This window comes from Pseudoliparis swirei, chromosome 24 (genome assembly GCF_029220125.1).
Source record: "Pseudoliparis swirei isolate HS2019 ecotype Mariana Trench chromosome 24, NWPU_hadal_v1, whole genome shotgun sequence".
Classification (NCBI taxonomy): Eukaryota; Metazoa; Chordata; class Actinopteri; order Perciformes; family Liparidae; genus Pseudoliparis; species Pseudoliparis swirei.
Genome location: NC_079411.1, coordinates 16,731,841 through 16,755,788, shown reverse-complemented (window position 1 = coordinate 16,755,788; position 23,948 = coordinate 16,731,841). Strand labels below are relative to the sequence as shown.

Here is a 23,948-nt window from a genome sequence, read left to right as displayed (position 1 = left end):
TTCTTAAGCTGTAAGCCATAATCAGCAATATTAAAAGAATAAAAGGCTTGCAATATTTCAGTTGATTTGTAATGAATCCAGAATGCATGACATTTTTGTTTTTTTAATTGCATTACAGAAAATAAAGAACTTCATCACAATATTCTAATTTTCTGAGACAGTCCTGTACATATTTTTTCTTTTTAAAAGCAAAAACGAAATTGAATCTCATTTAATTGAAATATTGCGAATCAAATGTGCAAATGGTTATGACTGAGATGCACGAGGTCTGCTCTCAAAACAGTGTAAACACTTGTCATTCCAGAACATAATTATTTTGCCGTGACATTTTCACTCTTTTTGTGCATTTCGCTGTCGTGCTGGCAGTAATGGAGGAAATAAAAAGTACATCTGAGGCTTTTCAAAAATGAATTATGGACGCTCGGAGCACTTCTCCCTCCAAGAAAATGATCCTTGCTACTTTCTAATCCTCACTTCACAGCACATGCTATGATATCAAACAATAATTAAAATCTCTCTTCTGAGGATTCCAATTAGTTTATTTGAGAAATCCGAATATTTAAACCTAATAAATAACTTTTTATTTGTACTATTTGTTCCTCAGAGGGTATCCTGAACAACGCGAGGGACTCCAGTGTGATGGACACACTCCCTCTCAATGGCAACCACGCCAACAACTACAGCATGGCCAGCAGCGAGTACTTGAGCGACTGCGTCCAGATTCTGGACCGTAGCGGCGGCTACGGCACCCACGGCGACCACAAGGAGACCACCCTGGAGAAGAAGATCCTCAAGGAGCTGACCTCCAATTACATCCCGTCGTACCTCAACAACCACGAGAGGGGCACCACCGAGCGCAACCACAACCTGATGAACAAGCTGGTGAACAGCAGCATGGCCAACGGAGGTGACCGGGCTCACTTCTTCCAGGGTTACTTTGTACAGCCTCAACATGTTCCCAACCAGCAGAAGGCTAATCACTTTGCACTGCATTTGCTTTGAATGCATTTTACCGGCTACAGTTATACTATTTATAGACGTGTTTTTAAGATATAAATTAACTGGCATGAATGTTCTAATAAGCCAGAATAACTGAAAATACCTGTTCAGTGGCTTTAAAATTGCAAAAACACTTAAATAGGTATTTTTATTTATAATCTCTATTCCAAGAAAGGATAAAAGTTGTACACATAAGAGTAAATTACAGACTTAAAACAAATATATATATATATATCAATCAATAATACGATAGTCACCTATTTATAATCCAACAGACACTGAGAAATACCAGCATTTGGAGTTGTGTTTCTAGATACTTGGCAAATGCAAGTCCAATATTCACTCTCCACATTCCAAATGCTCCACTACCACGTTCACCAGCTACAGTCACTAAATTAGCCCGTCTACCACTCGGTGCTGGGCAGTACAGTGGTGTTATAACAGTAAAGCCGAGGGGAAGATGTTCTGTGGGTTTATAGAAGCAACCCTTTTTCACATTACACACTGTATCCGCTTTTAATATGAAAATATCATTTTGCATCACCGTGTCCTAAGCCGTAGCACTGCTGCAACTTTTGGTCCTGCTTGGTTCACTTCCAGGGAGCGTGGCGGGAGGCAGCAGCAGCAGCAGCAGCAGTGGAGTTGGTGGGTGCGTGGGCAGCGGGAAAGAGGACACCGGGCCCATGGTGCTGGACAACCCCGCGGCCTTCCCCCACGAGGAGAACCTGGGTTTGGAGATCATCCGGGAGGAGTCCAACGCCCCGCTCCTGCCGCCGCGGCCCCCTCCGCCTGACAGCCACCCGCCGCCTCCACCGCCGCCGCCCAGCTTCTCCCGGCCGCGGCGCATCGCCCAAGAGACGAGCGAGAGCTTCTTCCCCCTGCTGACCAACGAGCACACCGACGAGCACACGCATTCGCCCAACCACAGAGACTCGCTGTACACCAGCATGCCGGTGCTGACGGACCTTCCGGACGGGCAGGTGAACGGCTTAACGGACGGGGAGGAGGAAAGCTCCGGCGAGCTGCAGCCCTGCAAGAGCGCCACCGCTCCCGAGCTGGACGACGTCTATTACAAGAGCATGCCAAACCTGGGCTCCAGGAACCACCTCCACGAGCTGCAGAGCTACTACCACATGGGCCGCGGTGGCAGCGACGGATACATGGTGTCCGGCAACAAGGACGAGTCCGACTCGTCGCCCGAGGAGCCGCCGATAGACCCTTCCCACCTGGTGACCAGTCTATAGAGCCGATCGAGAGACTTCTATCCCTCCCCAGCCCATTCTCACACTTCCAACTTTCCAACGAAAAACATTCTGTGTTGTTGACCGACGGTTTGAGCTGGCCCACCCCTGGATCGATATACTGTGTGTGACATTAACTGTGGGGATTCGCCGGTCTGATGAAAGCGTGAACTGAATGTATTGTCACAAATGGTGCCGGGCGAAGGGGCGGTGCTAAAGAGACTTTTTTTGGGGGGGGAACATCAAAGAGAAACGGAACTTTAAACCCAGGAAAGGAGCGGGAGGGATTCTGTAATTTCACCCGACCTGTTACTTTAATACGAAATCTTGGATTGGCCGTAGCCCTACAAGTTCCCCAATATGGACCTCTAGCAGATCATAGCGTATAGTCTCCACTTCCAGCACCACAGGGGGGCGTGGCCGCACTTGGTTAAAGAGGAGCTGCCTGTGTGTCTGTCCGTCTGTCTCTCTGTCTGACTCTTGAAGACACGTGCTGGGATGACGTTTCCACCTCAGAGCAGGGTGTAGAACTCCGGTGTTCGCAACATAAACTGGACTTGAAGAGGCCCCGCCCCACTCCCGGCCAATCAAGTGGAGGATGTACGATATATGCCCTCACGACCGATCATCCCCAGAACTATTTTATTGGGCGACCGAACTGTAACCATATCACGCCGATGTTCTGAATTCCCCTTCACGTTCGTATCTGCTAAACTGGAGTTGTGTCTGGGCTGGTGTAACATTCCTGCAAGTTGTAGTGACTGCGGCTACTGTGTACTTCACTGAAAACAAAGAAGGAAGATCATATTACAGCAGACTGGATAAAAAAAAATAGAAAAAAGGAAAAAAATAATGGGTTCTGTTTCTTCTCCTTTCCTCTGTAAAAGTTTTCAGTTGTCAAAGGATTATAAATAATTCACAAACTGTTTCTATGTATTGTACAGAATACAGGTACAAATACAAATGTTGCGTATAACCAAGTCTTTTATTTCTTTTTCAATTTTTTCTTTTTTAATTTGCCAAAATGTTGTCCGCGGAGCTGACGTCACGAGGAGTTCTGGTCGCGTGTAGATGGCGTTACGAGCGAGGGACAATTTGTCGCTCTTTCGTAAATGCAGAGACGGATACGCATTCCTTGATTAATATGCACACTTCATGCTGGTCCTTTTATAGCAACACCACTGTCAGCTATTATCATATACTTTACCACTTTGTAGATGGGAAACTGAAGGGGCAAAGAAGCGGCTGCGTTATGAAAGAGGCGGTTGCTATGGAAATGCTGCCATTTAGTCTTCGCTGGAAGTGGGTATCATCTCATTTGTTCTTGAATAAAGCGTTTCCTTCTTTTAGGCACAAGCCTGGGTGAAGATTTTTTAATTTGATTTGTTACCAGAAATAGCAGATATTTGGAGCAACACAAGAATGGTTTATGAAGCATATCCTCTCTATTGCCAAATGTTCTACCAATTGATATTACCTTGCTGTGCTGGTTGAGATTGTACAGAAGAAGAATGCTGAGAATAAAGAAATGTCATTCTCAAAACTAAAAAGGAAGAAAATGTCCGCTAATTGAAAGAATGCCATAAACACACCGTATATACAGGACTGTCTCAGAAAATTAGAATATTGTGATAAAGTTCTTTATTTTCTGTAATGCAATTAAAAAATTATTAAATATTAAAAGAATAAAAGGCTTGCAATATTTCAGTTGATTTGTAATGAATCCAGAATGCATGACATTTTTGTTTTTTTAATTGCATTACAGAAAATAAAGAACTTTATCACAATATTCTAATTTTCTGAGACAGTCCTGTATATATATGTGAACTGAAGATGTGAAAACTCTGCACTCGGTAGCACTGTCCAATGTGGAAAGCCAATGTTTACTTATTTAGGAGAAGAAGAAAAAAAATCATAATTGTATGAAGTGTAGCTTGCACATAGCCCCCTCCATGTCCCAGAGAGAACTTATTTATTTATCTGTTTATTGGTTTGAAGGCGGCAAAACAGGCTTGGAGGAAAGAACGCTAGCTTTAGACAGGAGTAAATAAAACGGCACTGGGTTTGTTTTATGGTTCTTTTTCTTTTAAATTATTATGATCATGATTATAATTACAATATTATTGCTAATTATTTATTCTTTTTGTATGGGTTCCAAGTTGAATGATCTCATAACTAATATTTGTTGTAACAGTGAAAGTTGTTTGCCAACAAATAAATTACTGACATAGCTTTGCGGTTTTCCCGCCTCTTGAGTGTTTATCAGTCATTACATTGAAAACGCGAATGTTAAACCCAACAGTGTTTCCACTTCAGATATTAATTTCTACTGCAGTCCCTTCTGAAGATGAGGCGACAATTTGCTATATTTCGGTGAAGCACTTTATTTTTGGAAGAAGTTTGACTGTCTGGCCAGTGTATATGACACAGTTCTACATCGCATTAAAGGGACAGTTCACTAAAAAAACATATTGTTCCTTGTCACTGTTGGTGCTATTCATCTGTCCAGATTGTCTCGTATGAGTCGTCTAGTTTTGGAGATATCGGCCGAAGAGATGTCCGCCTCATCTCAAATATAACGTGACTATGTGGCGCTCAGCGTGCGGCGTTAAAAGTGCCAAGGAACTATGGTTGAAAGACAATAGTTCCTCCATGAAACTACTCACAACCAGATCTGTGGGTACCTTCAGTACCTGTGTCAATATCTGGAACGAAACATTTTCATTGAGTTAATAAAATGTATTTACATATGTTCTATACGTGCCACAAGCCGAGTGCCATATAGTCCCAGTGTGTTGGAGAGAAGGCAGCCATCTCTGTGGCAGATATCCCTAAAACCAGACAACTCACACAAAAACAATCTACATTATAACTTATCACTACAGGTAAGAAAATATGTATATTTGATTTTGGCATGTACTGTCCCTTTAAGACTAACTCTCTTAACCATTTACATTTGGAATATGTATGGAGGACTGACCCCCAAGGATCAGTTGATGAGTATTATTACTTTCACACAAACCACCTGTGAAGAGGTATCCCGTGGTCACCTGAGGGTTCGGCCGAGAGCAGGTTGTGGTAATAAGCCTGTGTTTGTGTCAGAGGTCAAAAACCTGCTGGAGCATCTTTCATCTGAATCAATCTTGCAGAATGTAATTTATACCCTGATGCCACAAAAGTCGGAGACTAGATGAAAACAGGATTTTGTTTGTTCGCCTGTGCCTCGTGCATATTATGGTACAAGTGTGATCTCTGGGACTATTTCTCTCCAGTCACCTCAAGAATAATGAAAGCCATCAGAGGTATAGCATTCTAGTTGGGCCTTCTGCATAGCGCAGAACGGAGGGTCAAATCCACCGCTGTGCTCTTGGTTTGTTGAATATATTGAAATCATGAGACTTGTCAAAAGAGAATGAAACCATGATGCACCCACGCGCATATAGTGCCCCGGGGACGAGATTGTGTCGTCTAAAAGGAAGTTCTGCTTGTGTATGTGCTGTTTCCCTCTGTCTCTGGAAGGCATGCCTGCAGCAATGTCAGCAGGCGGGATTCTTTCGGTGCCCTCCCAAGGCTTCTGCAAAATGGCCCGCAGATCGCGTCGTATCGCCGAGGGTGGTCCATGTGCGGGGACAATCCAAGAATCCGGAAGGACAGACTGTCCTCCTCTCTAGGGAACGATGCTCCTTGGAAAGGAAGGCGTTGTATGCATGTCCTTTCTTCCCCCCCTCCATCGGGCAGAGGGGAGGTGGGCTATTGACTGTGCCGTTGTTCGACATTTACGGAGCCATGCTCCGAACAGACGCGGAGCAGGTTGGACTCAGATTTGGAACCTGGCCTCTGGGTGGCGGCCATGTGGAGGTGGAGACATTGGGCATCCACATCCTCGTTCCAGCCTGTCACATACAGACGCTTTGTCCGACCCCTTGGCGTCACATTCTCACCCATCGGGTTGCCAAGCGCAGGGTCGCAGCACAACGCTGCGAATTGAGAAATACAAAAGTCCATGCTGAGGTTGAGGCAACAATACCACTAAGTACCACTTTAGAAAAAACATCATGGTTTGGTTCAAAATAAGGATGTAAACTAAGTACAATGTAGACAACGGAACATATTTACAGAATAATTGTCACAAACATCACACACTTAACTGAATATGTAAATGAGGTTCATAACTAATCTTAAGGCTCTTACTTACCATTGCTCCCTGTATGCTAGGGTTGGTTGGACTGCTCTGTCCATCCATAGACTAAATCATTGGCATGTCCTTATTTACAAGGCTATTATAAACAAACTTCCATCTCATCTTTGTACGTTAATTCATCAGAAAAATCCTGGAAGCTACCATCTTCACTCTGTGTCATATGCACAAGGCCTCCTCTTGCTCTCTGTCCCTAACGTCCGTCTAGAAATGGAAAAAATAGGTTTTAGGTTCGCTGTTCCTGCGGCTTGAAATTTGCTGCCGACCGATCTGGGTCTCCGGGAACCGGTTCTCTTTAGGTGTTTTTAAAAATAGATTAAAAGAGTTGGAGGTAGGTTCATTTGGTTGTAGATGTTTTCTTTGACTGATGTCGGTGCTCCTGTGTGAACTGGGTTATGATGACATGAGTCTTAGTTTGGGTTGTATTCATGCTGCGATCTAAAAAAAACTATCTTTCTTTTTTAATAATGTCTGTCACTGTTTTATTTTGTATTGTGTGAAACTTTATGTAATGTGCTACTGCTGCTGTCTTGGCCAGGACACTCTTGTAAAGGAGAATTTTAATCTCAATGAGGCTTTTCCTGGTTAAATACATTTAAAATAAAATAAAATAAATGTACTCTACAAGGTACCTTATGCATCGGTATCAGACAAAGCATCCGTATTTGTCGCCCGAGGAATGAGAACTGGCTGGTTCTGTTTTTGTTCAAGAATTTTCCTCGACTCCCTCGGGTCTCTCATTCTACTTCAAGCAAATGCTGGCTAAAAATGTCATTGCGAGAATTGCAAAACATCCCTCGTATGAGGCTGCTCTCTTGCTGTCGCTGTTTTGCCAGTGCAGCGTCTGCCTTGAAGTGCAGGGCGTGGTCCTCCATCAAACCCTGCAGTCAGTCCAGCCGGTACTCTAAAAGTGTGTGTTTGGACGTGAGAGACAAGCCCGCCAGAAATCAAATCCTTTCATTGGTCCCTTTCATCACTCTTCACTGGATGCTACACAACAAGTCTTTGTATCGCCCATGAGTTGTCCATCGGTCCCCTCTGCATCATGGTCATTATAAACAGTATTGGGTACACGCTGGCCGAGACGTGTGCCTCTTCCACTCGGTCTGTCGACTTAACATTCACACAGAACTAGCTGCTTCATGTACTGTGGTGGGAGGGACCTCCTTTTGGGAGCAGGGGCTTGGCGTTGCCTGGCACTAACCAGCCTTAATGGTTCCCCGGGTGAACTGTGCTAATTCCCACATGAGGGATGGCGAGTTACCTTTTCCATTCGTTTTTCTCTCTCTCTTTAGGAGAGGACCGAGCAGCCTTTGGGCTTCTTTCTCGTGGTTGTCGTGACGCCTAGCGAGATTGGCAAACACCTTGGTCGCATCTGGCGCATTTGCATGGAAGCGGCAGTACTCGTGTGTGGCAGTACTTGCGGGCAAAAAGGCCTTTGAACATTTGTGGGGGGGGGGGGATGATTTCATTGTGAGAGGAAGGAACGCCCTGCCTTTGTTGAGGTTGAAAGGCGTGATTAAAAGTTTACTTTCTTGGTCTCCGTACCGCTGTTCCATAAACTCAGCCCGTTTCCAGCAAGGTGATTGGATGATGCTATAATTCGCGGTATGAAAAGCTCTGTAAAAAATGTCCTCGCGACACTTTTCCGCAGTGTTGTATTCGCGTTTCTGTGCGAAAGTATTTATGGCAAAAACAACAGCTCGAAAAAAAATTGATTGCCGAGCGAATGAATCGTACCAAATAAAATAGTGACTTATCTCGTAGTAGATTTGTAAATAATGGACTCCTGCATGCATGTCTGTGCATTGTTTTATTTCTTAGGAGAACAAACTGGATTTACTCTTGAACTAACTGGAGCCGACTGACACTCCCCCCTTCACTCACTCTCTCTCTCCCTCTCTCTCTCCCCGCCAGCAGCAGGCTGATTGAACCAGACTCGGCCTATGTGGGTCATATCTCTGCTGGAGTGCTCTGATCGGTTAGTGCTGCCTGGCTGTGTTATCTTCCCCGCTCTCCCCGTTTCCCTCCTTCAAGGGAAGGCATTCAGTGTGTCTCACAAGGTGACACGTCTCTCAGACTCGGCTCACGAACCAAGAGGCAGGAAGGATGAATTAAAGGGGGAAATCAATCGGTTTATTGTGTATGATTAATTAATGACAGTGGCAAGCTGTTGGGAATCTAAATGTGGCACCTACAAGGGACGACCCCAAAGAAAAAAGTCAAATGGAGCAAAGAGCGAATTCTTCTTGGAAAGCCACTCGTCGCTTAAAATAGTCCTGGGAGGAATGTTCACGAATGTTCTCGCAGTTCTTTGAGACGAGGCTGAGGAGTAGCAATAGGAACTCGAGCACGCCACGCTGTCACCGAGCACAATTAGAAGACTTATATTAATGTTTCAGAAATTCAGTCAGGTGATGCAAACTATTTTGAATTCTGTCCACGCACATAAATAGTCACAGGATGCATTGGTGTGGAGTACAGGGACACAAATTGCCACGTGATGACACGCATGATGTAAAAACATCATGGTTGGGCTTAAAATAACGATGTATAGTTATATTTTTTTTAAACGGTCATGAACGTTTGGGTTTCGGCAACAAAACCTCAACGAAAAAACCTCAAACTCGGTCTTGTGGCTGAAAGTCCCGCGTTACCTCCCCTCCCGCCCACCATGAGCGGCCTTTTTCGGATAATAAATACTCACAAAAGAAAAAAGGATCCCAGTTGGCTTTCCACTTGGCACGAAACCAGTGCATTGCATTTTTCCATGGCTATTTCATCGCTTGTGATGAGAGGCAGCTCGTATCCTACTCGAGCTTTCACTTTGTTTATGGAGGCAAAAGGTTGATTAATTGGCTCCGACGACGATCAGTGTGCTCGCTGCTCTCTCCCGGCGAGTCGGCCCCCTGAAAATGCAAATGCAACTTGCCGTGCCGGAGCCATCCGGCGCCGGCGATGGATGCATGAATGAATGGCACGGCATCAAGCAGCCCCCATTGTGAAACGGATATTACATTGTGGTCTCCGTTAATTAAGGCAACTATGACATTTAAGGCCGAGTTTGAATTTGATTAAATGCTGAAGATCAGCCCATCCATGTACGGTATGACATTTCAAGATTTCCATCCCATTTCCCTTCTTCTGCGCTGTTAAGCATTATGAAGCTCAAGACGCATATTTCAGTCCAGTTTAGGTAATGATGGAACACAATGGAATGGAACACATGACCTCACATTCTAGAATTCTTTTCAGTGGAATGTATTTATTAAATCAATATGCAGGATTTTAATAGCATCGGTCTGGGAATTTCATCCATCGCCACGCGGCCGTTGCTCAGTTGACTTAAAAGGCTCGCCACGAGGAGCCTAATTAGTCTTTCTTCAGGCCGCCACATTAGCTTCCCGCCTTGTCCTGACCTCTGCAGACGCATCGAGATGGACAGGGGTCCCTCCACGGTGTGCACGCACGGCCCTGTCTCCACCTCAGGGGGGGTGGGGGGGGGGGGGGGAGAAGACGAAGAAAGAAACGTTCAACAGGTACATGCTGGACACCCTGAATAATTCACTATAATTGGCATCAAGAAATGGTCTGGAGAAGAAGAGTGACAGAAGAGTTAGATGTAGAGCGGGCAAGACGAGGGAAGAGACTGGCCATCCATGTTTTTTTTCTTTTTTTGAGCTCACACACACCTTTTGCATGTTTAATTGGCTTTGGGCTTGCATGGTGTACGTGCTGCCTCTGCTGTGAGTCAGCCGCCCCGTGCCTTTTCTGGAGCGTTCGTATTTTTCCACGGAGGCTCATCGATGGCGATGCTATTTTAGGAACACATTAAGAGCCCCGGAAAACACTGACATTTAGACGATCGCCGGGACGGCTTGGGAGAGGGGGGAGAGGGCTAGTCTCTCGGGAGGGGAAGGGGGGGGGGGGGGGTTGCCAGTGTGCTTTTTTTTGCAGGGGAGGCCAGTACAGTAGGCCAGACCCATGTCAAATTACTTCCTGGCATGGATTAATTTGCTTTCTCTTAAAGCGGAGCAAGCTTCCCGTGTAAAAGAGCTGATTACATCGTCCAGAATGTGCGAATCACAGTTAATTCTAGAGAACACGGCAGAGCCACAAAGATTGGGATGAGGAAACACCGATTCCAATTAATAATACTTGGCAGATAAAGACATTTACCGCCAGGTCTCGCGGCACATTTTTGCTGTGGCGAGGTATCGGAGTGCATATTAAACTCTAGACCGTGCACTTTTTGTGATGACGCACCACCTTCCCTTTGAATATGCATTCTTGGGGAGCCGCTTTCATTTAGTTGAACACGTGAGCCCCCTTTTTGAGCCTGGAGGGACTGACAATGGAGGCGTGTTCTCTCCAGCCAATATAAACAATGCACGCAGCAGAATGTTCCGCTTCTATGTCTGGATGCTAAACGGACCCGGTGCGTCTGCCGCCTCCTCTGTGCCTTTTCCACCTCGCTCTCGATCTCTACCACCGCGATAATGAAATGAAATGAAACATAATTGGTAGGATTTTAAACACCAATGCTAGGTAATTGCCTGCATCACTACCGTGTAATAGGAATTGTTGCTGATGACATGAATGCCTGGTCCAAAGTTAATTCCTTAGAATTTGAGTGATTTATATTTATGTATTGTATCGCCAGAGGAAAAAGAAAGTTAAAATCCTCTGTCCACACGTTCTCTATTGTAGTGCACAGCCAGTTGGAACGGCACGCACACTCAAAGAAATGACTCATTGGATGAACTCAATTAAATTGTTGGCAGGTTTTCCATCCAATAATTATATGCAACTCCAACTCAAATTTAGCACATCAGTGCAATAAAATTTAATTAAGTTTGTCCAACTCATTTGTATCAAATACATCTCAAATAAAATAACGATATTCATTAAATTAAATTAATTTGTGTTTGTCCAACTCAAAATATAAACTAACTAACTAACAAAATATGCAAACTCCACACAGAAGGAAAGCCCCGACTGGGAATTGAACCCACGGACCTCTGGCTTTGAGGCGACAGTGCTAGCCACTACACCACCGTACAGCAATGTAAGTCTCTTCACCTCATGTAAACAACTGATTTTCAGCTGGCGCATGCGCAAAGGGTAGTCCTCAATGAAACACATTTATTTTGAGTTGATATGCACACCATCTAACCTAAATAAATCTAATAAATGAAAGTATTCATACATTTTGTGTTACACCCATTAAATATAAATATCTATTTTTGTAATTGATTTATTTAAATGTATCAAACAATATTTAAATGTGTCACCTCGAAGAAGGGCTTGAATCGTTTTTGTGAGTGTAACCTAAATAAATCTAATAAATGAAAGTATTCATACATTTTGTGTTACACCCATTCAATATAAATATCTTCGTTTTGTAATTGATTTATTTAAATGTATCAAACAATATTTAAATGTGTCACCTCTAAGAAGGGCTTGAATCGTTTTTTTGAGTGCACTGGACCCGAGATAACCTCTTCTTTTATTTCCTCACCTCGCTCCTTTAGAGTCTTTGTAGGCTCACTCACTCCGTCTTCAGCGTTCGGATTTCACCTTTAATTCGCCGTGACTCGGTTTCCCTTGCTGCAGCTCGCACGCGCTAATTTTGAAATACGTATGCAACAACCGTTTGTCGTCAAATGAGCCGTCAGTTTGTTGGTTCCGCTGCACTCGGCATGGACATGTAAATATGAAACGCAAGGTAAGCCAGATGTCTGAAGCATTAGACATGAGTATTTAAATAATAACAATTATAAATAATACATACTTTGAGAAAAAGTGATTTTAGAATGTGACGGAGAACCGGCAAGCTTATGATTTTTAATTCAGCATTTGTTACCCAGTAAGAACCCTCGTACCCCAGGCTCTGTTCACCGTGATGTATTAAATTAGGTAAAGCATCAATGTGGCTCTGCACCTAGCTGTAATACTTTTTCTTTTAAAGTCGGGCATATCTGCAATAGAGCAGACAGAAGTAGCATCTTACTGTGGCAGATGCTTTTTCTGGGAGGGGGGTGGGGGAGGGAGGGGGGTTCAACGTACAAATATTGTTGGGAAAAGAACAAACACTGATGAATGAAACGTAATAACTCGGAAACAAAGACAAAGCGTGAGAAGAGACAAAGCTAGTGCAAATGGCGTGTAGAAGAGCAACCTCTGCGCTTTATCTCTCATCTCCACATACTGTCGCACCGCAGTCCGAACGGGTGTCTGTCCCCCCCCCCCCTCTCCCATGTGGACCAGGTCTCCCCTTCTTGCTTCTGATTGGGACTGGTAATGAGGCACAGCTGCCTTGCAGCGGGCCCTGATTGCTGTGTGTGTGTGTGTGTGTGTGTGTGTGTGTGTGTGTGTGTGTGTGTGTGTGTGTGTGTGTGTGTGAGAACGGGGCGGGGGGATTTTGCTAATGAAAAGATCCCAATCTTTGTTATGTTTCAGAACGGTATTCTCAGTTCTAGACAAAATACCTTTTATTTATTTGGGGGGGGGGGGTAAACATGGCTGTTCTTTCTGGCTCGTGGTTCTGTGGAACGTTGCACTGCTGCGATGCTGAAAATGGGGTGAAGCATCTGTAGTTGGATGTCAACTGGTATTCTATTGGAAGGTGAACATAGAGCGATATGTGACTCGCATCAAACTCTTTTTGCTGCTTCTTTTTACTTTCTTGTTGCTAGGCTACCGATGAATGAGTCCCTCGCGTGAGCTGGACCCAAACCATGAACCGTACCCTACCTTAATATTCAATAGTACGCTTTAGAGGTATGAAAGAGAAAATGCTTCATTGTTATTGAAAGAAATTCAGTTCATATGTTGCGTCGACAAAACGCTGCTTTCATCGATTCACGCTACTGTCGCGCCTGGGATGATGATGATGATGATGAGGATGATGATGAACTTGCGTTATTTAGCAGTAGGCCTAAGCCTCACTGACCAAACTAAACAAAGATGAATTGATTTCTGGCCCAATGAATCCCTCACAGTGGCTTCACTGCTCGATTCGTCCTCGTCTGACCCCTCAAGCAGACACTGTGACGTCCTTCGACGACAAGGTGAAGCAAGTAAAACATTCCTTTTGATGGATATTAAAGCTCCGATTAATCCTGAACTAGAATGATTCTTTTATCTCGGGGCGTAGCTGCCGAAAACTGAAAAATAGGCCCTTGGGAACGCGACGGCGACGCTCTCGCTGCGTTAAATACGATGGGGGGAAAATAGAAGAAAAACACGACATTTGAGCGACCCCTAAAAAAGCGTCTGGCTTTTGTTGAGGCTGCTGTAGTTTCTCTGACCGCAGGCCGGGGCGTGTATTAGAGCTGCCAGTCTAACTGTCCGTCATTCCGCTCTGCTGGCATGACGAAGTTATTACTTCTGACCATCATGCAGTTTTGTCGGTACGAGTCAACACGGTGGAGATCACGAGAGGAAAACAATATCCACGAAAGATGCGGTTCCGATGAAGTGAACAGAGGACGAGGCTGAATGTTTTTGTTTGTTGTTTCCTGCTTGGCCCCGCCTCCTCACAGCTGTCGACTGTCTGGGGGTGGCAGTTTACCTCGGTATATTTGGATTATCAGGCTGTTGTTGTTGTACTATGAATCACAGATCCTTTTTTTTTCTTCATCCTTCTTCTATTCCTTTTCAGGAGAAGCTTGGGCGCCAGTTGCTATGGCTACAGCACCTCGTGGCTCAGAGAGACACCTTGTGAGATGGATTTGACCGGTGAGACTTATTTCTTGAGTCTGTCTTTCCCTCCTTCTCGCGGGCGCCGTTCCAGTTGGCCATTGACATCATCTACTCTTCAGCAACTCGTGAATAGACCTTGTGTTAAGTTGAGTATGGATTGTGAGACTTGAAGGTTGAGTCAGTCACTTTTTCTACTTTATTTATCTATTTATTTTTTTCTGTTAGAAGAGTTAGATTGAACACATACTTGAAAAACATAATAAGTTGGGGTATGCATGCATGCATATATACATATATATGCTCTGAATCTCAAACTCCAGTCTGGAGATTTATGTGAGCTATAGTTAGCTCACATAAATCAGTGAACGCAAGAATACGGAGCACCTACACAAGCATCCTGGAAACAAAGTGTTTGGCTTTTGGGTGCACTGCTGCTGGAGTATGTGGGCGGAATTTTGGGTGCAAACATTTACAGGCTCATATCTTCATACTGCATGATTTGCATAGATCGTAGATATTTGCATAGAGTCGGTGGGTGGGCCGAGGCTGGTAGAGTAGACTATTGACAATTACCGGTAAGGGGTTTTGTGCGAGAAGAGGCTGTGCAAATGTTGGGAGTTTGCAGAAGAAATTGGAGAAGCATCATCAAACATTCAATTTGATGACATTTTCTGCTAGGATGATTACCTGCCATCATGGATGTGCCTGATTGAAAGACTGTTCATTAATTTCCACGGCCAAAAGACTTAAACATTACAAAGGCGCACGCCGTGTGCGACAGAAAAATAGATGTGTTGTGCGTTTCCATTGGCTGCTCGGTTCTTTCTGAACTGCCTCTGTGGGAGCGAGATGCCCCCCCTCAGTGAACAGGACAACACATTTGTCAGCTAACCGGAGCAGCTCATCTAAATTTAAAATGTAATTTAAGAACCATTCAAATGTATACGGTGCAATACACCTCGCAATATTAACAATTTACCAACACGCTCTCAGCGGGAATGCCGAGTCACCTGGGAAGATAAAGTGTGTGTGGGTTGAATTGCGTATGTCACTACATTCAGTTTGCGGCCCATTTTTTTTCTTCCACTCGTTCAACATCCTCCGGAGATGTGGGCCGACTCCAACCCCCGATACCGCTCTCTGTTGGTAGATACGCAACCCTCAAAGGCAGGAAAAGAATTAAAAAACTGTCTGTTTGCTGCAACATCCAAGGACTCTTCATTATGTATCTCCTGCCTCTTTTCAAATCATTGATGCACGAAGTACACTCTCATATGACCGAGGGAGAGAGAACGAGACTGTGTGTGTGTGTGTGTGTGTGTGTGTGTAGGTGTGTGTAGGTGTGTGTGTGTGTGTGTGTTTGTGTGCCGGAATGAAGATCCTTGTACTGTTATGTTCAAACAAAGGTTTCCACAGCAACCGCATGCACCATTAGGCCCCTTATCAAAACTAAGGGATGAAGCGCCTCGATTACCCCTCATTCGGATGCACGCACACACACACACACACACACACACACATGTGCTTACAGACAGACTCTTAACCCTCAGATCTACAAGCGTATCTCAAGCTTTGATTGAGGATCGCTTTGTACAAATGCTACCGCTGCATGCCGAGGGACGCCATGAGGGGGGTTTTTGATCTCTTGGCTGTTTGACTAAGAAGAGACTCTCAAGGACGGACGGCGAGCTTGTTTTATTTGAAAACAATGTTGCGAGGAGACGGCTTCTGTTAAACTCCAGGACCACATGTAAACGGTTTTCTTAAAGTTTCATTATCAGGAGTCCGGCTTCAAGAAAGTGAAACAACGGTGTATGGCTGGAGGAATTGACCTTTTGCTAAGACCCGTCCCTCGAATGCAGACTGGCCAGTCACAGCGTAGCATCAGCCAGCTCTGACCAGGGTCCGACAACGATCCGGCTCTCCGCCACAGACTCTAATGCAGTCGTTTCATCATCAGTCTGGTTTAGTGGATTTGGAGCTCGACGTGGTTAAACGTTGTTTTATAGTGATACTCGTTGCCCGGCAAGGCAGAGTACCTCAGCACATCCTGAAATAGAGTTAGCTCTTCTTTGCTATGCTAACTACTGAAGATATACTGAATGTATACACCAGCTGCTTTTGCTTTTTAATGATTGTAAGAGTTAATACAGACATGCATGGCTTTACGGGAACTGGGTTGCTGCTTAATTTCATTGTCTACTGTGTTGGCTGCCAGGTGGTGTGGTGGTTCACTTCTACACTGTGATTCGTAGGCTGTAGCTTCCATCTTTACCTTTTTCACACGGTTTTGTTGCTGAATCCGTTTAGACGCCGTGGCTGTCTTCAAACACATTGTAAAACCTTTTGATATCCATCCACGATGTGCAGTTAGTGACAGTGTGGGCTCCATGGTACCCCTAACACCTTGACGGAGTAGCAGCAGCAGGTGGGGCTTAGCCACGGCTCATTTCTGTTTGCGGTTAGAATATTATTGTTGAACATTTCAAATGAAAAGCTTTGGCAACAGGCCTCAAGGTATGCATCCACATTGGTTTTTCAGCTTACTTCAGTGCCTATGCCATTTTTGTTACTTAAGAAGCTTAAAGTCAGCAAGTACACAATAACTTAGAGAAGCATTAACTGGATTTTAATTTATCTAGTCATTTATCTCGCATAAACTAAGCCACTAAACTAATCGAATATTTAATTATTCCTTTTTAATTAACTCGCTTAATCTCAAAATATATATTCAACTTTGTATTTTGCACAAATAAGTGATTTTCTGTTTTTGTTACGTACCCATTTCTGTGTGTCTGTGGTGTAAACAATCAATTACAAACCCTGCCAACAAGCTCAATTCCAAACCAAGATCAAATACATAATTAATAACTGAGCTCAGACTTCTGTTGTCAATGTGATTCCAAGTCAGTCTACTTTATTCTATTTGGTTGCTTCCACATGTCAAGCTTAACTTCGCGAAAATACAAGAATTACAGAAAACCCCAGCAAGGAAAAAGAAGGAGCAGGGAAAAAAAACGGGGGTCAATGTTTTTGCCTTCAGGTCATGCAAACTCCCACCTACACACACACACACACACACACACACACACACACACACACACACACACACACACAAAGGCACACACGATCCTTCATCTATGCCTGCTGATCTAATCATATAGGGCCTGGCACAGGACGACAATCTGGGGATTGCACCGTCATCAGAACAAATCCAGCCCAAAGGATCCGAGCTCTCATCTGGACGGACAGCCGTCTGAGCTCATCAGGTCAGGGGCAGCAGACTGCTGGGCTGTGTACCGAATCCCGATACCCGGAATTCAGACGGCTGGGCTGAATACCAATATCATCCTGTTGTATCCGTCTGAGGAGACCGGGCTGAATACCAATGAGAAGGAAACAGGTGCTTCCACATAGATGTGACCTGTTTATGTCTTCCACAAATGTCGAAATAAGAAGGAGAAATACTGACAGTACAAAGTTGCTCTGTAATTTCTTTGTTGTCATAGCTATGTTATATGATTAAATGAACATTTTGGCCTACTGCCACAATTGAATGCATTTCTTTTTCTAATTGCTCTTTACTACCTATGGTTCATATAGCTATCTGACTGGGCGAGTATCTCTTTTAATTGCCTTCCTCTGCTCCTCTGAGGCTAGTTCCCTTCTTAGCCACACTAGCGGTGTGACTCAGGGGACTTGTCAGTCTGTCAATCTATATCACCAACATTGGATGGATTGCCATTATGCGTTGCACTCACATTCATGGTCCCCAGAGGATGATGCAAACTAATTTGTCGATCCACTGGTTCTCCCACCATTTTTGGTGAGTTTTGGATAAAGGACAAATGTCTCCATTCTCCAGCTCCACCTGCAAGGAGACAAAGGAGACCGCTGTTTTTAACTTACAAACTTAACACATACTTATTTTAACCACGATCTTATCCTAAGCCTACAGGTAGTTTTGTTGCATAAGTCAACCTAAAATATAAAGTATACCTATGTTCGAAGTTTATTTAGAAAATCCCCTCTGCATCTAATGAGCAGAAACTGTACATTTCCTGTGAACACAGAGTTTATTTTGAAAAGACACTATGGACGTCACAAGCAGAAATTCTACTTTTCCTGTGAAGACATCTGTATTTTGTAAAGAAACTGAGCAGAAACTACGTTTGCTGTGCACACAAAAGTTTACTTTGAAAAGACACTATGGCTGTAACGAGCAGAAATTGAACCACAGTCCCTCTGCACGTCCAAAACTGACGCTGGAGGGAAATCTAGAGCGACATAGTTTGAAGTGCGGGGCCACTGACCAAGTGTCAGTTGTTGATGAGTTGGGAGTGAGCGTGTTGCCACCAGCAGGTTGACAGTTTTGGTTCAGACTGAAATATCTTGAGGATATTGAAGGGGTTGCTGTGAAATCTGGCACAAACAGTCATGTTCCCCTCAGGATGAATTGTAATAACTTTGATATTGCTCCTAATGATGTCCATAGAGGACATCAGCTTTGCTCTATGAACTGCATTCCCTAAGGTTACTTCCATTTTTTTCACCTGATGCGCAATTGTTTTTTTCATGGGAGCAAGTTAGGCTATTCAAATGAAACTGGCTGGACTTTCAGATGGTGATATAGAAATATATATATATATATATATATATATATATATATATATATAATGAATACAAAGCAACCACACAGAAGCAGTGTACATAGTGTAGTAACCATTCCCTCTGAATGGGCAACACGTTCTCATTCAACTGAAATTCACTCTCGCAAGCATATTTCAAAGGGAAAAGGCATTTTTTCTTGAATTACAGTCGCAGTTTGAAACACGTGGTTAACGTTGTAAATTGAGACGAGACAAAACAAGAAGTGCTACAAAACGATTTTTTGCCTTCAAATTGCAAAAATTGAATTAAGCAATAAAAGAAGTACTTGGTTTCGTTTAGGGAGCAAAAGTACTCGGTTATGTTTAAACAGCAAAGGTACTCTGTTAGGTTTAGGCAGTAAAGGTAATCTGTTAGGTTTAGGCAGTAAAGGTACTCTGTTAGGTTTAGGCAGTAAAGGTACTCTTTTAGGTTCAGGGAGTAAAGGTACTCGGTTAGGTTGAGGTTCCTGGTGAATAGACTTGTGTTTTTGACCCCTCCACCACTCTGACCTCCTTGGACTCATTTGAAACAAATTTGCAATAGTCACAAGTAAACATAATCCAGGACAAAATATATTTCCCTCCAACCTAAATTCAAATTGCAGTTTCATTGTATAGGAAGGTCATTTTTTGTAGACAGGGCTGGAATGGGGAATCACATTTTTCTGCTTTTGTCTGTTGAGAGTCGGTGTTGGCTGTAAATGGCTTTAAAGGAATAGCTTACAAACGCTGCCACTCCACCAATCTGTGTGATATGTTGACCGGAAGACATCGTTGACCTTCCTTTGAAGATCTGGCCTTTTTTGGGACCACATTGGGATCCCTCAGGTGGTATAAGTACACAAAGACTGCCAACAACCTTGCAGGTGTGTGTGCCGTAAATGAAGCCTCCTAAATGTATTGGAACGTCAAGCCAAATTTACCGTCAGTGACAGCCGTCATATATGCAGTCGTACACTCCATGAAGGCATCAACACCTGCATTTGTAAACTGTCTCTGCAACTCACAGGTACAAAACACTGATATGCAGCCACAACACACACACACACACACACACACACACACACACACACACACACACACAAATAGCCTCACAAACACATCTCACCATGGCATCTACAGATTGATTGATGGCTTACAGATATGCTGTGCTAAACTTGAAATATTTATCATGCACTCTTGTGGTCTCTCATCTCCTGCCACATGTTTATCGATCCAGTGCCCCTGCTGTCATTTCCGTATGTGTGAGTGGCGGTGGCGTTTTGCCCTGTTGTGGGGACATTAATCTCTTTACAGAGTCCCTTTGTTGGCATTTGCCTTCCTTTGTAGGGACTAAACTCAAGTCACCATCATGGTAATTGTTACTTTTAATGGTGAATACTTTGACTTTAACGTGTTTAAGGTTAGGTTAGGTTTAGACGTGTATTTTTTTGTCACCTTTTGTCATCATGTTCTCTTGGATTTTAAGGTGGACGCCAAAGTTGCTGCTTTGCTGTATTTTGTAAAATCCTTTCATTAAAGCTTCATGTAGCATGTTACCATCAATAACTGATTGATTTTGAGACAGGACCTAAACAAATGAGATCATCAACGAGAAGGATGAAAATCTCATAGCGTGCCCTGGGAGTGGATTTAATAGGAAACTGATTGTTTTACAGTACATCGTGGATTACATTAGGAAAACATGAACTCATTTTGCTTTGTAATTAATGCGGGATGCAATTATGAGCCTTGTAGTTTCATCATTATTCAAATTCACATTCACTCCAATGACGGCCTGGGGACGAGAAACAGCTGACAAAATAATAACCGTTACACTTTTGACCCCACAATCAACTGTGTGAGAATGAAACCGTTCAATGTATTTCACACTCCTTTCATCCCCTCACTGTGCATTCATCCAACTCTCTGACCTCGTTATGTTACACACAAACGAGAGCATGTATGATAACATGTACCGTACGTGTGCGTTTTGCTGCAGTGCCAGCTTTAGGGGCGGCATGCTGGTGGAGGCCTGTGGGTCCAACATCTGCTCACTGTTGGCAAAAAAAACCCAACATCTTGAGCCCAGTCGTCTCATCTTCCAGCGACTCGCAACACGGCATCTCCGCTTCACATCTCCTACCTCGTGTCTTCTTTTGAATCCCACATCTCCTCCTACTTGCTTCATCTATCTCTGGACCTTGTGTTCTCTCTCTCTCTCTTCCTCTTAATCCCCTCTTGAGCTGCCAAACTGCAATTTTTTTCTTCTTTTTAATGAATACATGAAGAAGAACAAAAAAAGAGATCGGAACATGGCATTAGAATTATAATTGAAAAAAAGTCTAGAAATGGCACTCCAATAATACTACTATAAAAAGCCTCGGGAAACAGTTTTTTATTTTGTTTTACTTGGCCTGAGTGTTATTGATAAGGAACGCCACACAGATCAGTAAATATCGCAAGGAATAAGGAAAATGAAAATTGCAAGGGAGTCCGAGTAACACATATATGGTCCGAAATAGCAAAACTCTTCAGATTGTAAATGATCTTCCCCGCCTTTGCATTTTGTATCTTTTTGCAGACAGAACAGACAAAAACAAGTGGTCTGTGCCAGATGGATATACTAATGCAGAAAGTAAATACCACACATCATGGAAGCAAAAGGAATTGACACAACCTTTGTTGACATAGCCGACCCGTGTGTGCTTTTATGCCATCGTGAGCGTGACCTACTGTTCAGGTCTTGGCCCGATCTGCACTACTCTCGTATTGTGGTTCCAGCTGATAAATATCCAACCGGAGCACTTACCCTGCGGTTCCCCCTGACAAACACCGTTAACTCTGCCAGCACTTTGCCGTAGTTTGCACTGTCAGCGCCGTTAGCCGGGAGCCTGCCGGCTCAGCCGTCGCAATGTCGACAGCCTTTGAGAGTCAATAGGAATGCTCCCCGTCTCGTATTGAGCAACTTTGAAGCAACATCTTTGGGAAGTGGTTGGAAACATCCATGGACCTTTTTGGAAACCGCAACGAGTTTGGCTGTCGCTTTTAAAAGTGAGTGTCAACAAAAATCAATACTCCACTGTTCACCTGGCAGCTCGTCTGGAGGGTCTCTGTCTCCCTGTATCTGAAAGCGTGTCAGTCATTCGTCTTTAATTTCATTTCACCTGCATCGTCTCCTTCCGACACCTTTTCTGTCTCACTGACCTAAACCCACTGCATTGAAATGTTCCACTTTATTTTTGGCTATTTCCACATGAATTCTATGACCTTGGATGGCTGAGCCTCCACATGCCAAGCTAAAACTGGCACGCTCGACTGGCCACATGCAAAGTGATAATTTTCCAAAAATATCTGGTCAGGTCTGAGCAATGAATCACTCTCCTTTATGCAACGCAAATGTCATTAACGCTCATAACGGATCCTGGTCAGAAACAGGCACATCTGTTTTGCACAGTATGAAGTGTACAACATATTCTATATATCTTGCTCAAACCCGGATCAAACTTCAATTTCAAAAGGCTTAATTTCGGAGGATAGCAAACAATACATTTGAACTGTTTACAATGTGAACCCGAGCAGCTGGAGTCGATCAATGCAAGCATTGCTATGTTTTTGCCACACATGGTATAAACAACAGTCCAGGTGGCCAGCACAATGCAAAAGCCATTTAAATTCAGACTTTTGCCAACACCACACACCGTTGTCTGCCCACATATTCCATTTCTATCACACTTTATGTTGCTGAGTCCACCAACACACACAAAACAACACCTCAGGCCTGAAAGAGTCACGCCTACACCTTGGATCCCAGCAGGCACATGTGCATTTAAAAAAAATAGACATTTAACTTCTAGGATGAAGGGAGATGAGCTACTGCCAACTGACGTTCTCAGGAGAAATACCAGAGACGGGTTTATCGATTCTATTTCCCAAGAATCGATGCTGCTCTGATTTACTTGGACCGAAACAAAAATCTCCTCCAAATTAAATGGCAAAAATCTTTCTTGTCCGAATACCACATTCTAACATAGCGTCTTGTTAACTATGCAAGTTGGGGGTGGGGGGATGAGAGACGTTTTACAGCTGCTTCTCATCTCGGAAACGATTGGCTATCGCTTGGATAAGACTCTGGGGGCAAGGAGCTATATTTTGCACATGACAAAACTTTGCCTGTGGGGCTTTCTGCCGTAACAGCTTCATTTGAACCCAAACCATGATCTTTTCCCTAATCAAGTAGGTTTTGCTGTAAACCTCAGGAGATTTCTGGCAGAAAGCACTGAATGCAAACTTCTCCTATGTGCCTATTTTTCTAGGGTTGTGGATATCCAGCTATGACGTCTTCCTTCCTGCACTGCTTTTTGTTTAATGTATAGGCTAATGAGCAATTTAAACTGAGGTGGTAGTTGTAAGACGGGAATGTTTCACAAATAGCTCCGATCCAATTTTAAACCAATATGAAGCTAAATCATAGCTCGACGATAGCCCGTGGGCTCTGAGATTGCATTTCGGCCAATGCGTTCTGCCTCGTTCGCTCTCCACATGGACTGTTTACTCAGCCCCTTCTCATTCCCACGCTGCCAAATACCGTTGCGCCCCTCAGCGTCTGACGCCGACGCACAAGGCACTCTTGAGACGCACCGGGCTATCAAGTCGCTGCGATGTAATCCATTCACGTCATTAATAGTTGCTTAAAGAAAATGCTGAGGTGATGTGGTCGTATAAATACATTAAAAAGAAAACATCCAATGGGAGAAGGAGGAGGCAAGCAAACACAGGACTTTGAACAAGGAGACTGGCGTTTGTGTCCCAAAGTGGTGAAGCTATTTTAAAAGTGAGTGATGTTTGTGACACGTTTTGCGTACCTACCCTGCGTCGTTTGAGTTTGACTTAGTTTACATACTTATTTTAAGCCCAACCATGATGTTTTTTCCTAAACCTAACAAAGTGGTTTTGTTTGAATTCACAACGTTAACCACATGTTTACTGCGATAGAAGTGTAGCGTCATATGTTGACTCGCTGGGCTAGCCAGTTTGTTAGAAAGCGACCAAACGTCAGTATTTGCCGTGTTGGTATGAGAACGTGTCGGTTTACCTGCTCCAACATGATTGGTCAAACGGAGACCAGCACGCTTCCGATACCTAAATATGATGTATAATGTATTTATAGAGATT

The 23,948-nt window shown here is 43.8% G+C and overlaps 1 protein-coding gene and 1 long non-coding RNA gene across 2 annotated transcripts in view; one reads left to right on the top strand and one right to left on the bottom strand.

Moving 5' to 3' along the window:
• The window catches only part of adgrl3.1 (adhesion G protein-coupled receptor L3.1), a 123,754-nt gene extending 119,283 nt beyond the window's left edge, over positions 1-4,471 (top strand). Inside the window, exons 25-26 of the mRNA XM_056408932.1 lie at positions 605-907; positions 1,600-4,471. Coding sequence (XP_056264907.1) covers positions 605-907; positions 1,600-2,243 — 947 coding nt within the window. The 3' untranslated portion in view covers positions 2,244-4,471. The remainder of the gene's footprint in view (positions 1-604; positions 908-1,599) is intronic.
• Positions 4,472-17,163: 12,692 nt separating this feature from the next.
• On the bottom strand, positions 17,164-20,831 carry LOC130190484 (uncharacterized). Its single transcript, XR_008830979.1, has 3 exons — positions 20,758-20,831; positions 17,907-18,016; positions 17,164-17,523 (listed from the first exon to the last, which is right to left on the bottom strand). It is a non-coding gene; the product is annotated as an uncharacterized LOC130190484 (long non-coding RNA).
• Between the last annotated feature and the right edge of the window lie 3,117 nt (positions 20,832-23,948).